Source organism: Alexandromys fortis, unplaced genomic scaffold (genome assembly GCF_014885135.2).
Source record: "Alexandromys fortis isolate MF-2015 unplaced genomic scaffold, M_Fortis_MF-2015_v1.1 scaffold_9, whole genome shotgun sequence".
NCBI lineage: Eukaryota > Metazoa > Chordata > Mammalia > Rodentia > Cricetidae > Alexandromys > Alexandromys fortis.
Window position 1 is genome coordinate 12188451 of NW_026067892.1, and position 14475 is coordinate 12202925.

The following is a 14475-nucleotide window of genomic DNA, read 5'->3' on the forward strand; positions in this document are numbered from 1 at the left end:
TAGTACACCCCTCTGAATATTTTCCCCCACCTTACCCCACTCCCTCTGACCACTCCAACCCCACCCCACTCCACCCCCTCTGACTGCTCCAATTACCTACACACCATCCCCTCTAACCTCTCCAACCCCACCCCTCTCTACCCTCTCTGACTGCTCCATCTCCCCACACCCTCACCGCTCCGCTCCACTCCACCCCCACCCCATCCCCTCTGACCTCTCCAACCCCACCCAAACCAGAAAACACCTTGGACCTTGATCTTGACGTCAACTTTTTCCCTTCCTTCTATCCTGCCCCCATCTTCCTCTCTCCTCCTCTTTCTCCCTCTCTCCCATCTCCTTTTGCCTTTTCCCCCTTGTTCCTTTTTTTCTCTTCCTCTGGTCTCTTCCTTTCCTCATATCTTTCTTTGTCAATTACAGGCCCATTGGTAAAATGTAAGAATTTGGGTAGCAATAGAATAAAGCTAATGATTTGTGCACACGTATGCCGTGGATATCGGGGAGGGTTGTAGGCGGCAGGAGACTGTCCCTTTCCCCTCTGCAGAGCTCACGCCCTGGGGCTCCCCACTGTGGAAAAGGCTTCTCTGGCTTCTGTTTAGGTCTGGTTCTGTTCATGCTTCGGTCCTTGCTCTCTGTATCTCTGCTCCATTGTCCTCCTGGGCCAGCACTGTCTAGACTGCCTGCCTGCTTTTCTCTCTCTCTCTCTGTCTCTGTCTCTGTCTCTGTCTCTCTCTCCCTCTCTCTCTCTAACTGAGGATTAAACAAACATGTCTTACCTATAATTAATTTCTCAAAGGAGACCAAAAGAAAGAAAAGGGAGAGGCAAAGCAGGAAAATGGTGAGGAAAGGAAGGAGAGACTTCCTGGCAGGAACCCCTCAATAGCTATTCTTTCCTGATTTAGAGCGTATACTATCTCCCACGCTACACACTACCCCCTTTTCTTTCTTGAGATAAGCTGTGTTGCTTATAGATGGTGCTGAGAATTCTCAGCGGCCCAGACCGGGCTGTCATGGTCATTTCCTCCCTCCCCTTCGCCACCTTCCCTCTCTTCCCTCTTCCCCTCTTTCTTCATGTAAACAGGGTGCCATGGAGTCTAGGCCTGCCCGAGCTCACTCTGCAGCTTTATCTCTGGGTCCCCCTACCTCCACATCCTGATACCACAACACACGTATGTCTGGCTCTTGCTAATTCTGGTACACCGATTCATTCAAACTCCATTGGGTTCACGGAAATGAGCACTTGCCACCGCCACAGCCAAAACTCACTCAAACTTGCAGGCCTGAATCTAACTTTAGAGACAATTAAAGGACTGGAGAGACTCTCAGGCAAGTGAGTTAGAAGTCAAAATTATCATTCAAGTTGGAGGAGCTATTTTAAAATGAAAATTTCATAGCAATTGGTTTTAGGATAATTTTTAGTCATACAGAAATGCTACTTCGCATAACAGAGAAGAATATACACTTGATTGGGAAAATGATGATTGGCAGAGCTCAAGTTAGGAAAACTTGGGGATATCGCCAACAGTAATATTTATTTATTTACTTTTGGTTTTTCAAGGCAGGGTTTCTCTGTGTAGCCCTGGCGGTCCCAGAACTCAGCTCTGCAGAACAGGCTGGTCTTGAACTCAGAGATCCACCTGCCTCTTCCTCCTGAGCGCTGGGATTAAAGGTGTGAGCCACCATGCCTGACTCAACAACATGTCCTCAGTGTCTTCCATGGAGCAAGCAATCACTTGCCTTGCTATATGGTTCGGCCTTAATCAGACTACAGCTCCAGCCTTGTGCTCCATGTTAGACACCTGCATTCTTGGCTGACATGTAAGACTGGAGACAGACACAGGAGAAAGATCCTTCTGAGTGGGGGAGGAGAGAGGGGGGGGGACTGAGATAAGCCTGAGCGGAAATGAAGATGAGATAGTAGGAGAACACTTTCAAGTTTCTGAAGGAGCAAAGAGATGATTCAGGAACTGACGGTACCCGCTACCTGACCTGATGCGGAGTTTGATACCCCAGGTCCTCCAAGGTAGAAGGACAGAGCCGACGGACAAACGGTCCTCTGACCTCTGCACATACTCGCTGTCATGTGCGCAGTCACATTCCACCCCTCTACACCATCAATGAATATAATCTTTAAATGTTTCAAATCCTTGAAGGGCTGTGACACGGGAGAGTAGATTTTCCTATGTCACAGCCCAGTGGGACCCGAATCCTCATCATCCTGGCCCAAACAGATCAGGATCAGACTCACCAGCTAGAAGTAAAAAGGAAGTCAAGAGAGGTGGGAGAACTTTTAAAGAAGATTATTCAAACTGGATCAGGCAATCGGATACTTTACAGCAAAGAATGTTCTAACAAAAGAGATTCCAGCTACAAGGGTATTCAAGTAGATTGACCTCCGGGATCCCTCCTTTCCATTCCTGGTATCTAATTCTATGACATTATAAAATCTAAAGCCAAATGATTCTGATAACCCATGAACACACCCAAAGAGGAAAAAATACAAAGAACTCACCGAAAGGCACAAATGATCATTATAAGCCACTCTGAATTTTAAGTTTGCAAATATAAAGGAATGATTGTCATTTCTACTTCATTAAGTGAATTAAATTCAAGTTTAAAGATCCCATTTTTACTTGTTTTGGAATTATCTGATAACTAATCCACATAAACAGAACTATTACAGTCCATTCAAATTTGGCCTCTCATCAGGGTGGTAACCTCAGCTACTTTGTTAAAAGATCAGGGACACTGCAGACAATGACTATCATATTGTATCTCATGCTAATTTAGCTCGGAAAACATACTTTGAATCCTGTTAGTTTGTGTACACACAGGGAAGCACATCCCTTTAAAGAAACAACACATGGGCACATGAGAAATTGCTCTGAAATGCGACAAGAGAATCCACTGTGACAGCAAATGACAGCGAGTCACAAGACATCTCAGGAAGATGTGACCCAAGTCCAGCAGGAGATAAAAGAGACAGACACACAACCAGTGGAAAAGTCTATTAAAAAAAACCTATTAATAATCATAGAGAATATCAATAATCATAGAGAACCAAGAGTCTTGGCACAGCTTCAGGGCTGCAGTTCCTGGAAGTGTGCCGTCTGGTCACCAGCTTCCCCTGGTGTCTGTCTAGGCAGCTGTGGGCTGTCACAAAGTTACAGCCACTTTGTATCAGAGAGATTTCCCCACTGCCTGTGCTCCCAGTGAGTTTGAATTAAAATTCTTTTGAGATGGACACAGGAGAGAAAAGGTACTATGTAAGCAGGGGGAGGGGGCTGGGGGGCAGGAAGGAAGAAAGACGTTTCGGAGGGTAAACTGATTGCAGGGAAGGAAAAAAGTCAGGGCAATGGTCACGAATGCCTTCAGTCCCAGCACCAGGGAGGCAGAGGCAGGTTGATCAAGGCCAGCCTGGTCTACATACATAGAAAGTTCCAGAACAGTCAAATATAATCTTTTCTGTATATCATATATTTATATGATTACTATACATTATATATTTATATAATTAATATATATTATATATTTATATAATATACAGTAAATACTTCATTATTCCGGTGAAGCTCCAAAATTTGTCATCCTTACAGTATTTACTCACTTATATGATGATATTTTTCCAATAGACCTTTCAAACATGTCATATGCACATATTTGTATATATGTACACATACACACACACACATATACACACTCATATATATGTAAGTGAAGGACATGGTCAAGAGGATCAATCTCTTAAGTAAAGCAGAAAACGAGAAGCTTTATTGAGCACGTGGAATACAGCCTTAACATATACCAAGTCACCACTGAAAGTCTATCGTTTAGAAGTGGTTGTATTCGGGTAGAATTTCCAAGCTTAGTCCCAAGTCCAAAGCTGATTTAACTGGAGATCTCAGTGTCTGCTGCAGACCAGGCATTCGGTCTGTGACCTGTGAGGCCGCCTTTTCCACTAAAGGAAAAAGCAAAACCCAACAACTATCAACAGTTAAGTTGCCCCCATTTTAGATTTCAGACACAAGCAATAAAACGACCCGTTTTCTGCTTGACAGAAACAACAGCAAGAGAGTACGCCTTATAAGGAGTGACTTTTTCTTTTTTCTACTTAAAGGTGGGAAATGGGCTTGAGAAATCGAGTCTGGAAGAGGGTAGGATGTAGGTGAGCCTTTAAATGGCCCCCAAATTAATTCTCAAAATTCCACAAGACGTTAGTAACTCGAGGGAGTGTTACTGTTGAGAGCTAAGGAAGGAAAGCTGAAGTTGGGAGTTAAGTCTCGTCACAGGACAGAGGGGTAAATACCTTCTTCAACATCTGAGATATATTCCCCGTCACTGAGCTTTTCGGGGGCGTTGGCTTTACGAACTGCATGATTGAAGCGACAACAGAAGCGTATGAAAATCCTCATCCCCGACCCCAAAACACAACATGTAAACATTCCCCCAAGACACATAGGTCAAGGCCTTTTTTCTGGAAGCTACAGATACCCAATCACTCATCACCATGACGAACCCCCCCCGCCCCCCCCAAGGACACTGACGTACCTTCATCGTCTGACATATCGAGAACTTCATTCATCGTTTCTGGAACGTTCATTTTGTGTTTCTCAGTGATGGTCTAGGAACAATAACAACAACAAAAAGCAGTTGCTTCAGTACGAATGGACTTAGCAATTCCAGGGAGGACTACTCGTGTCTTTCTGAATTGATTTCTATCCTGTGGGGCTTCCAGGTAGAGAACCTATAAGGCTTTATACACAGTATGCTCTCCCCCTTGAGCAGCACGGGGGTCCTCAGATATGTTCCTCAGAGCAGCACAGGGTTTGGAAGCCTTCCAGGGACAGACAGAGCGGAGATGGTGGTCACTAATAAGGCTTTTTCAGAGGAAGCGAAGAAAGCATTGCTGTGCTCATCTAGGCCAGGACCAAATATCACATCCCACCCAGGGTCATCGAAGAAGACAGCCCAAAATAATAGCAAGGAATTTGTCACTATTCTTCGTGCCAAGCCTTTTGCTTCCTTTGCATTCCCAACTACGTGTCCATTCCATGGACAGGATACAGAACACTATTAACATTATGCAAGTTATGCATATTTTATAACTACGTGCATTAAAAACATTTTGAAGGCAACACATTTGCAGGATCATATCAGCTTCCAGAAAAGCTTCATCAAGAACACCAAGTTACAGGGCGAGTGCCTTCCCCGGCTCCTGCTTCCTCTTTCAGTTACTTTCTAACTTTTTAATCCACGCCTACTCAAAAGACAACAGCAGTATCACGTAAGCTAAAAAGCTGAAAGCAGGGGCTGGAGGGATGGCTCAGTGGTTAAGAGAATGTACTTATTCAGTATTCCGACAATGCCTGGAATGTCCTGTACTCTTTGTAATTCTTTACCCTCAGGTACCTGCACATTTTCCCTACACTTTCAGCTGTTCGCTTACACCGGTATGAACTCACTTATATTTGCTTCATACTTTGGACTGTGCTCGAATATTGTTTTGTTTATAATGTTTTGGATAAAGTGTCCCAGCCTTGGTCATCATGAACTCTTCCTATTGATTTGTGGTATGATATCCCCTCCCATCATTGTATTCACATATTTCGTTTAGCTTTGGTAGTGAGGACAGTGCACTTCCTTGATGTGCAGATTAGGTTTTTTTTCCAACTTGACATAAACTAGAGTCACCTAGAAAGAGGGACCCTCAACTGGAGGATTACGTCTATCTGATAGGCCTGCAGGTACTCTTGATCAATGATCGATGTGGGAGGGCCCAGGCCACTGCGGATGGTACCACTTTTGGCTGCTGGTTCTGGGTTGTGTAAAAATGGTACCTGAGCAAGCCATGGGGAGCAAGCCAGTAGGCTGTGTTTCTCACTGCCTGTGTTTCAGTTCCTGCCTCCAGGTTCCTGCTGGAACTCCTGGTCCTGGCTTTTCTCAATGGTGGACTGTAGCCCGCCCATAGACTAACCCGTAAGTTCAGCTAACTGGCGCTGCTCCCAAAGCTGCTTCTGGTCGGCCTTTTACCATAGCAATGGAAGCAAAGTGAGGACACTAACTTTGGAGCAATCCTTCTCCAGTCCTATGGCTAGCTATTTCTCCCAGGAGCCCTGGTTCCTTTCTGCAGAGAGAGGTGCTAGCCACTGACAGCTGGGTGTTAGATGTTTTCTGATTGGGGCTGGAGAAATTGAATATTTTAAGCAATGTAATCAAGTGAAATACACCTTTAATGCCATTAAAGGAAGAATTGTTCCTCCTGAAGCTTGGCATTTGGTTCCTCACGCCGCTGTGACCATGAAAGAATTTACTAACTTTCTTTCTCAGGATGGTCACATCATGAACTGTCTCTATGTGGAGGAGTCTCTTACTAGAAACGGTGGCTGCTGAGGTCCTGGTAACTTGCTAGACCAAGAAGACAGTGAGCGTGGTCAGGGCTGAGCTGTGCTAATTATTTTAAGATTACAGATACCAACCCAAAAAGCACACAGCTCCCATCTAAGGGAATTACACCCAAACACGAGAGAGGGCAGAAAGGCGGTGTCTGAGTTGGCGACAGTCTCAAGCACTAGAAGAGTGGAATAATTCTTAGAACTGGCTTCTTTGCTGGACACCGTGAGCACCTACAGTATTCGGGGAGGCCATATTCTCTTCCTGGGACAGTCTGGCCCTTGCCTTTAGCATGCATTACCTTCTGACCTCCACCCTCATTTAGTGGTGACACACATACGAAGTGCCGCCACTGCCGTCGGCTCCGGCTGGAGCCTGGTCCTTCTTGACCTTCTCATTTATGCCGCTCTAGGGCTGGTGGTTGCTGTGCTGTACTGAGACTCTACCTCAGCCTCGCCTGTACTTCACGAATCAACCCTCGAGGGTACCGTAACGCTTTTAGTGTTTTGCCTTTTTAAAATATCTTACTTATGTACGTATATGTGTGTGCACACATATATACTCATGCACACAGGTGGCTGTGGGGAGCCGGAAAACGGTACTGAATCCCCAAACCAAAGTCACCAGCTATTGTGAGCCACCAGTGTGGGTTCTGGGAACCGCGCGGCAGGTCTTCCGGAAGAGCAGTTGGAGAGCCCAACAGCTGAGCAGTCTCTCTAGCCCAAAGCTTTTATTTTTATTTCACATAAACAGTGTGAAATAGCCCAATGGGTGAAGAATTCAATTATGATTTGTATTTTGAATTACCAGACAAGGACTGTCCTCTATGCTGAGACAGCAATCTGATGTATTATTATAATGACTCAAATGTCTGTAGCATCAAGACACTTGGTTACTGTTAAACAGCTTGTTTCTCTCCTATTTCCTCTCCTAGGGAGAGCTATACAGCAAATCCAGAACATTAAGGCTAGAAAATGTTCTCTAAGAATTTAATGATAGTCAGCAGGCATGGAAGTGCACGCCTTTACTCTGGGGTCAGAACGGCTCTGTGAGTTTGAGCCAACCTAGCCCACATAGCATGACTCTGTCTCGAGACAAAACAAAACACACACTAACAAAAATATCCACAAGAACTCAGTAACAGATTGTAGATTTCAAAAGTATGAACTGATGAGTGCAATTTTTGTCCTAAACTCCGTGGTAATGATCGAAATAGATCCTGGTTAGTGAGCATTTTCTACCTCGTAAGCCATACAGTTTCTCTCTTGTACTCAGCAGATTTATTTTATAGTTCTGAAAGCCCGCGAACTGCCAAGTAACGCAGCCGGCAGGTAGCTGCAGACAGCCTTAGCCCACGGTTTTCTATATAAAGCACTGCACATGCAAAGTAAGCTATGCATCATAGCCACGTCTCCCTTCAGACGGGGAGGTGTTAAAAAAGAAAGGATGACAATAACCCCAAATTCCACTGTCCTAACTGTTCTTAATCCCAAAGCTGCCAAATCTAGGTCAAAGGCATCAGACAGGGTTAAAGTGATTTACGAAGGGTTTTGGTTTTGTTTGTTTGTTTTGTGTGTGTGTGTGTGAAGGGCTGGGGAAGATAACTCATATGGAAAGATACTTGCTGACAAGCCTGAGGGATAGCCCTCGTTCAATCCCCAGAACCGACATAGTGGAAAGAGAGAACAGACTCCCACAAGTTATCCTCTGACTTCCACATACATGTCATGGCAGGTGTGTACCCCCAACACACACAATGAAATGTAATACAAATTTGTTTTAATGTATCTAGTAGGGCCATCTGGTAAATGTTTACTCTAAAATTTAAGGAAAATATTGGTTTCCCTAGGAAAGCCCAAACAGGTATTCAAAAAAATAAGAATGTCAATTTTTATCTACCTATAACTTTAAGAAAACATTATTTTTTGCAAAAATAACAAATATTTTAAAGAGCTTACATAAAGTTCTCAAAGTTTTTACAATGCCAAAATTAAAAAAAAACAAACAAATTTATTTGTATAATATGGAATCAAAAACTATCTGCTTACATAACTATTTTTCCAAGATACATTTTACTAGTTATTTTGGTGTCTATGTATCTGTGTGTCTGAGCATGTGAGTGCAGCGCTCAGAAGGGCCAGAAGAGGGCACTGGAAGCCCTGGAGCTGGAGTTACTGTGGACCACTGCCTGAGACAGATGCTAGGCAGGTCCTCTGCACTGAGCCATCTCTTCAGTTCCATAGCCATGCAACTTTACAAGATACATTGTTTTAGTGTTTCAAACTTTGTTCATACCAGAAATAAAGGTTTTGCTATATTGGCTGCCAAGAATAAGGTGATACTATTTTAAAATGTGGTACTTAGTCTATGAAAGGAGGAAGAAAGAGTGTTCTAAAAAAGCCTAGAGAAACTGCCATCTGGGAACTTGGCTTTCAGAGTAAGAAAGTTCTATATCCATTACTCACGGTGGTGGTTATCGTCTCTTCTGTCACAATCTTCAGTGTGTCGACCACTGAGATGTAGCCGAGGCGCCGGGCGATGGCCAGGGCTGTGTTTCCATTCTGGAAACGGGAAAATGTGGACAAAGTTACTCAGCCTGCTATGGAATATTCCTTTACACTGTGTGAATATCTGTCGCTGCGATTGGTTTAATAAAAAAGATGACTGGCCAACAGTCAGACAGGGTGAGGATAGGCAGGAGAACCAGACTGAGGAGACCAGGAAGCAGAAGGGTGGAATCTGAGGACTTGCGAGAGGCAGAAAGAAGCAAGATGAAGGTGTCGTGTTGAAAGAAGGTACTTCCATGTGTCAGAGGCTAGGTAAGAAATATGGGTTAATTAAAATGTAGGAATTAGCAAGTAACAAGCCTGGGCTATTGGCTGAGCATTTACAATTAATAATAAGTCTCTGAGAGATAAATTGGAAGTGGCTGTCGGGATACAGAGAAACTCCGCTTACAGCCTACAACCAATGCAAGACCAGCGTCTCATCACACCAAGACAACTGTCATACACGAAAAAAAATGGAAAAGTTACATTAGTGACATAATTTTATAGTTGGAATCCTAAATGTCATAAAGGCCATGTATTTGAAGATGTTGGTGCTACTGGCACATTGGGACTAATGGAGGGAAATTAGGCCACCTTGGGTATGTCCTTAGAGGGTGTATTGGGACACCAGACTCCTCCTTTCTCTCTTTGCCTCCTGGTGGCCATGGTAATCACTCTCTACCATAATGTCCAATCTCACTACAGACTCAACCTGATGAAGTCCAGTGATCATGGATTGGCATCTGCGCAACCGCCAGGCAAAGAAAGACTTTCCTTCTATTAAGTCGCTTGCCTCAGGTATTTCACCATAGCGACGGAAAGATAACTAACTAACATACTTTGTGAAAGTCCAGCTCTCCTGTTCCTACCCATGCTTCAGCATCCAAGCAGCTTCATGTGTGTGGTTCCATGTCAATAGTCAATGGGACATAAATATCGTTTTTCTTTTTCATGTGCTTCTATAAGTGGCAAGGAAGCGAGTATTTTTAGAGCGTGAAACCCTGGTCTACCACTGCTGTTTGAAGAGCCCACGGCATGGGACCCCGCTGAAGGCTCTATACAACGTATCACTGAGAAGCAGCCGGTGTGCAATCGAAATGGGAGAAGACGCCAGAGCCCCTCTGTCTCCTCCAGCCCTGCAGCGCGGGCCCACAGCTTACCACAGTGAGTTCATTGGGGGAGGCGTTGTTCTGAAGCAAGACGTTGATGATATGCGTGTGGCCCTGCTGAGCTGCCTGGTGCAAGGGTGTGTATCCATTCTGCAGAAGGAAGAATGGAGAAATGACACGCGCTTGCTTCCTTGAACACAAAGCCAAGGATTTGGCTGGAAGGGAAGGGGGAGGCGCCCACCTTTGTTTTGGCATTAACTTTTGCGGAATGCTGCAGCAGAAAATTGACTATTTTGATGTTTCCATAGTGACAGCCCACATGGAGTGGCGTGTAGCCCATCTGTAATTACATTTTATAAAAAAAGAAACATTGTAAGTGCACTTTTAGTAACAAGTAATCCTAAACGGAAGTAAAGTATTAACGGAAGTAAAGTATTATTCAATGTTCCTTTTGAGTTGGAAAATACTTTTTTTTTTAGATTTTTCCCCCATAACAAAAATTGCCCTTTTCAGAGTTAGTCTTAATATATCTGATTGAATATAAAAATAGGCATTTAACTTTCCCTTACGTCAGCCCTCTAGACAGGTGTACTCTAACTGGTTGATGTCACCAGAGAGTGTTGTATTATCAGACTAGGTTAGGGTTGATTGACCGCTCTGTCCTCTTAACAAAATGGCTAAGTGACAAGCTTGGGGGACCAGGGCAGGGGTGATGGAGAGGCATATTCCTTTAATCCCAGGACTTCAGAGGCAGCGGTGGGCAAATCTCTGTGACTTCCAGGACAGCCAGGTTTGCATAGTGAGAACTTGGAGGAGTAAAAAGCAAAAGGCCCACTGTGGGCAGGCAGGAGCATAGAAACAGTTAAGATGTGAGCTCTTGTTGTCTAAGTATGAACTTGATCCTGGTAGAGTTGCTCTTAGTCAGAGGTTCTCAACCTGTGGGTCACGACCCCTTTGTGGTGGTGGTGAGGTGGTGCTGTCAAACTACCCTTTTACAGGGGCCGCCAAAGACCATCAGAAAACCTAGCTATTTACATTACCATTCATAATAGTAGCAAAAAAAGTAGGAATAAAAATAATGTTATGGTTGGGGTCACCACAACCCGAGGAACTGTATTGGAGGGTCTCAGCATTAAGAAAGTCGAGGACCACAGTGTTGGTTAAAGAGAGCCTACCCAGGTCTTCCCTGCAGCCCCACAGTTTGAAAACCAATGACGACACAAAACAACCAATCCATCCTTAGATTGACACCCAGTGACTCTCAGGGGCCTTCCACTCTTTCTCATTTTGTTTTGTTTTGTTTCTCCCCTGACTATTCTTCTCTTTAAAAATATATATGCATACATAAAATTTAAATTATTATTTGAAAAGTAATGGAACCATGGAGATGGGAGATGCCTCCGTCAATAAGATGGGTGCATTGCAAACAGGAGAACTTGTTTAATACCAGAATGCATATCAAACATACATACAAACAGGGTGGTGATGGCACAGGTCTTTAATCCCAGTACTTCCTTCTTTCTTTTTTTTAAAGTCACTTATAAAACCTACAACATTTGCACACTGCCTCGGAAGCAGATCTGTGACAGGATTCCTGGTAATAATACAGAATATTACCACGCAGCTAAGGAAGAGCTTGGGCCAGTAAAGATGGGAGTGTCTGAAACACCATGGTCAGAGTCCGGCCCTTGAATGGAAGTGCTGTCTATGGCTGGGAAGACCAGGGCAGTTTTCTGTCTCTGCCATGGCTGCAGCTTTCCCACTGAGGTCGATCACTCCAGGGCCACCTGGTAGGGCTCCTTCCTTGCTGGGTGGGAAAGGAGATGTACCTTGGTCTGTGCATCCACGTGGGCCCCTTGGTTGACGAGGACTTCAGCCACATTCACTCTGTCTTCTTGAGCAGCCAGATGGAGTGGGGTGAGGCCACTCTGCAAGAGATTCCAGGGATGTCAGTCATGATGAGTGTATACATGTGGCTTAGTTTGAGATTTGGCATGTGAATTCTAATAGTTAGCCTTGACCCTTAAAAAGAAAAATCTACAGAGTAAGGACATGGAACACTCTGTATGAACACTATGTCAGCAGTGCTGACCAGAGGCTCCATAAAAAATTCCAGGGTACCCCAGGGTGACAGAGGTGCTCATCACAAACTTGATGTTGCTCAGGACTGTGACTTTTGATGCATCTGGGCCCCCTCCCTTCTCATTCACTTTTTTTGTAGGGATATTTCTAAAGCAAAGATAAGTGAGCATATTGCCTTCCCCCAACATATGTGGGTAACCCCAACTAAACATCAAAGACTCTAACAACAAAACCACACTGGAGTTTTAATACATGATCAATGGGGTTAATGTCAGCAAAAAGTCAAGGATAATTATTATACGGTGTACAGCATTATATGGTAATGTTCTTGCTCTATTAATGAACTTGTGTGAGTCAGTTCTCCCCTCCACCGTGTGGGTTCTGGGATTGAACTCAGGTCATCAAGCTTGTCAACAAATACCTTTGCCTGCTGAGCCATCTTGTCAACCTTGCCTATTCTACTTGACCCCCAAATTTCAATCAACGTTTAGACTTTTCTGAGGCTTTAATTTCTATTGGATTGTAGGCTTTGCAGAAGAACAAGAAGGAAGTTACCTTATTGCTCAGGTTCACGTTCGCGTTTCTACTGAGGAGCAGCGATACCATGTCCACGTGCCCTTCCTGAGCTGCGAGATGGACGGAAGCAATCCCTTGCCGGGTAACCGCATTCGCATCAGCACCATACTCCAGCAGAGAAGTCGCTATGTCCATCTGGTTCTTCTTGGCCGCAATGTGCAGTGGTGTATAACCATTCTGTCAAAACCAATCAATCATGTCTAGTACTGAGAAAAAAATGTATACGGTATACATTTTCAAAGAGCATGCTTCCTTTTCTAGTGGATCGCTCTTAGCTGGATGAAAAACTATGACGAGTAAGAAATGGTGCTAAACCAAATCGTATCATGAGTGCAGTTCCGAGTAGGAAGAACTGCAATCTAAAATTCCAGAGCTGGTGCACTATTGGTTTTTGAAGAGGAAACCTATGGTAGTAGATGCTCAATAAATACTACTGTATCTTTCGACTGGGGTTAGAAGAGCAAGCCATACGCTTTCCCGGGGACATGCTCAGAGCCGTTCAAAATTCCAGTCTTCAAATCAGCTTAGTGTCTATCTGTTATGGTTTGAAAGGAGTCCCTTGTCTTCCTGTGCTGGGAACTCTGGACCCAATGCAATGGTGCTGGGAGGTGGAACCTGGAAGAGGTGGTGAGGATGCAGGAGGACCTGCCCTTCAAGGATGCTCTTGAAGCTGAGATAGAGAAAGGGGCTGTGGAGAGGGTGGGCTGTGGAGGGAGTGGGTTATGGAGGGGGTGGGTTGTGGAAGAGCTGGGCTATGGAGGGAGTGGGCTATGGAGGGGGCGGTTTGTGGAGGGAATGGGCTGTGGAGAGGGTAGGCTAAGGAGGGGGTGGTTTGCAAGGCTATAGAGAATAAGCTTCTGAGAAGACGAGTTAGCTCCCCGCTACTCTCTCTCTCTTTGCCCTTCTACTTTCAGTCATGGGCAACAAGCCCCTTGCTGGATGTGAACTCCTCAGTCTTGACCTTCCCAGCTCTGGAACAGCGAGAAATCCTCTGCTCCTTATCAATGTGTTGCCCGAGCAGCCCCAAAGAACAAAGACATCTTGTACTGCCCGCAAGTCACAATCTTTAATCTTGACGGGAGTTGCTTTTTTCTCATTATTTGCTGGTGGTCTGTCTGTCTGTACTTGATACCCAGAGCCACCAGTCACCCTGCGGGTGTCCAGAGAGGTCATCATCTCAGGTTTCTCTGGCTTGCTTCACTCTATCACGAATGCTTTCCCACAGCCTGTCTATGAAGATGGCGTATAGCATTGAACAGTCAACCCAGGGGCTACACCCTTAGTGAAGCTGGCTGCCTCTTTTCACGGATCAATTTCTAACACCCAGAAACCACTGTGTCTTTAGCCTCAGTACTGGATCACTTAGTGGCGCACTCTTATTTACATATATATTACTTCTTACTGTAGTCTGAAGCTACTGAGGCACAGGCTGTGGTTTCCTCACAGTACGTGTTTCAAAGTAATAGGCACATGCAGATTGCGTGAAGAAAGGAGCCTCCACAGTCAGAACCTGTGCCATTTTCTCTTCAGCTGGCCCCTAATGTTCAGCTATAGATGAAATTTCCTGTTGATGAGCTGGGCCTCAGGAGCCTTGAGTGTCTGACCTGAGAAAGCGCCCTCCATAACAAATACAAGACTGCACTACGATACAGACATGAACTTGACCATAGCAAGCGGAAGTACAGCGTGGAGATGTCCTCCAGAGTCCTCGCCTGGCTGAGCCAGGGCAGGAGGAGGTTTTGGATTCCTATTTTTAGTCTTGACCTATGCCA

At 44.8% G+C, this 14475-nt stretch overlaps 1 protein-coding gene across 11 annotated transcripts in view; it reads right to left on the reverse strand.

The window, feature by feature from the left end:
- The window catches only part of Ank3 (ankyrin 3), a 526650-nt gene that overhangs the window by 102221 nt on the left and 409954 nt on the right, over nucleotides 1-14475 (reverse strand). For 7 of the 11 annotated variants that reach the window (XM_050142496.1, XM_050142430.1, XM_050142438.1 and 4 more), the window contains 7 exons: nucleotides 12683-12880; nucleotides 11875-11973; nucleotides 10287-10385; nucleotides 10097-10195; nucleotides 8853-8948; nucleotides 4546-4618; nucleotides 4304-4366 (listed from right to left, as the gene is read on the reverse strand). In XM_050142496.1, the coding sequence (XP_049998453.1) occupies nucleotides 4304-4366; nucleotides 4546-4618; nucleotides 8853-8948; nucleotides 10097-10195; nucleotides 10287-10385; nucleotides 11875-11973; nucleotides 12683-12880 (727 nt within the window). The remainder of the gene's footprint in view (nucleotides 1-4303; nucleotides 4367-4545; nucleotides 4619-8852; nucleotides 8949-10096; nucleotides 10196-10286; nucleotides 10386-11874; nucleotides 11974-12682; nucleotides 12881-14475) is intronic. The other 4 variants (XM_050142456.1, XM_050142402.1, XM_050142464.1 and 1 more) reach the window with 1 other exon arrangement.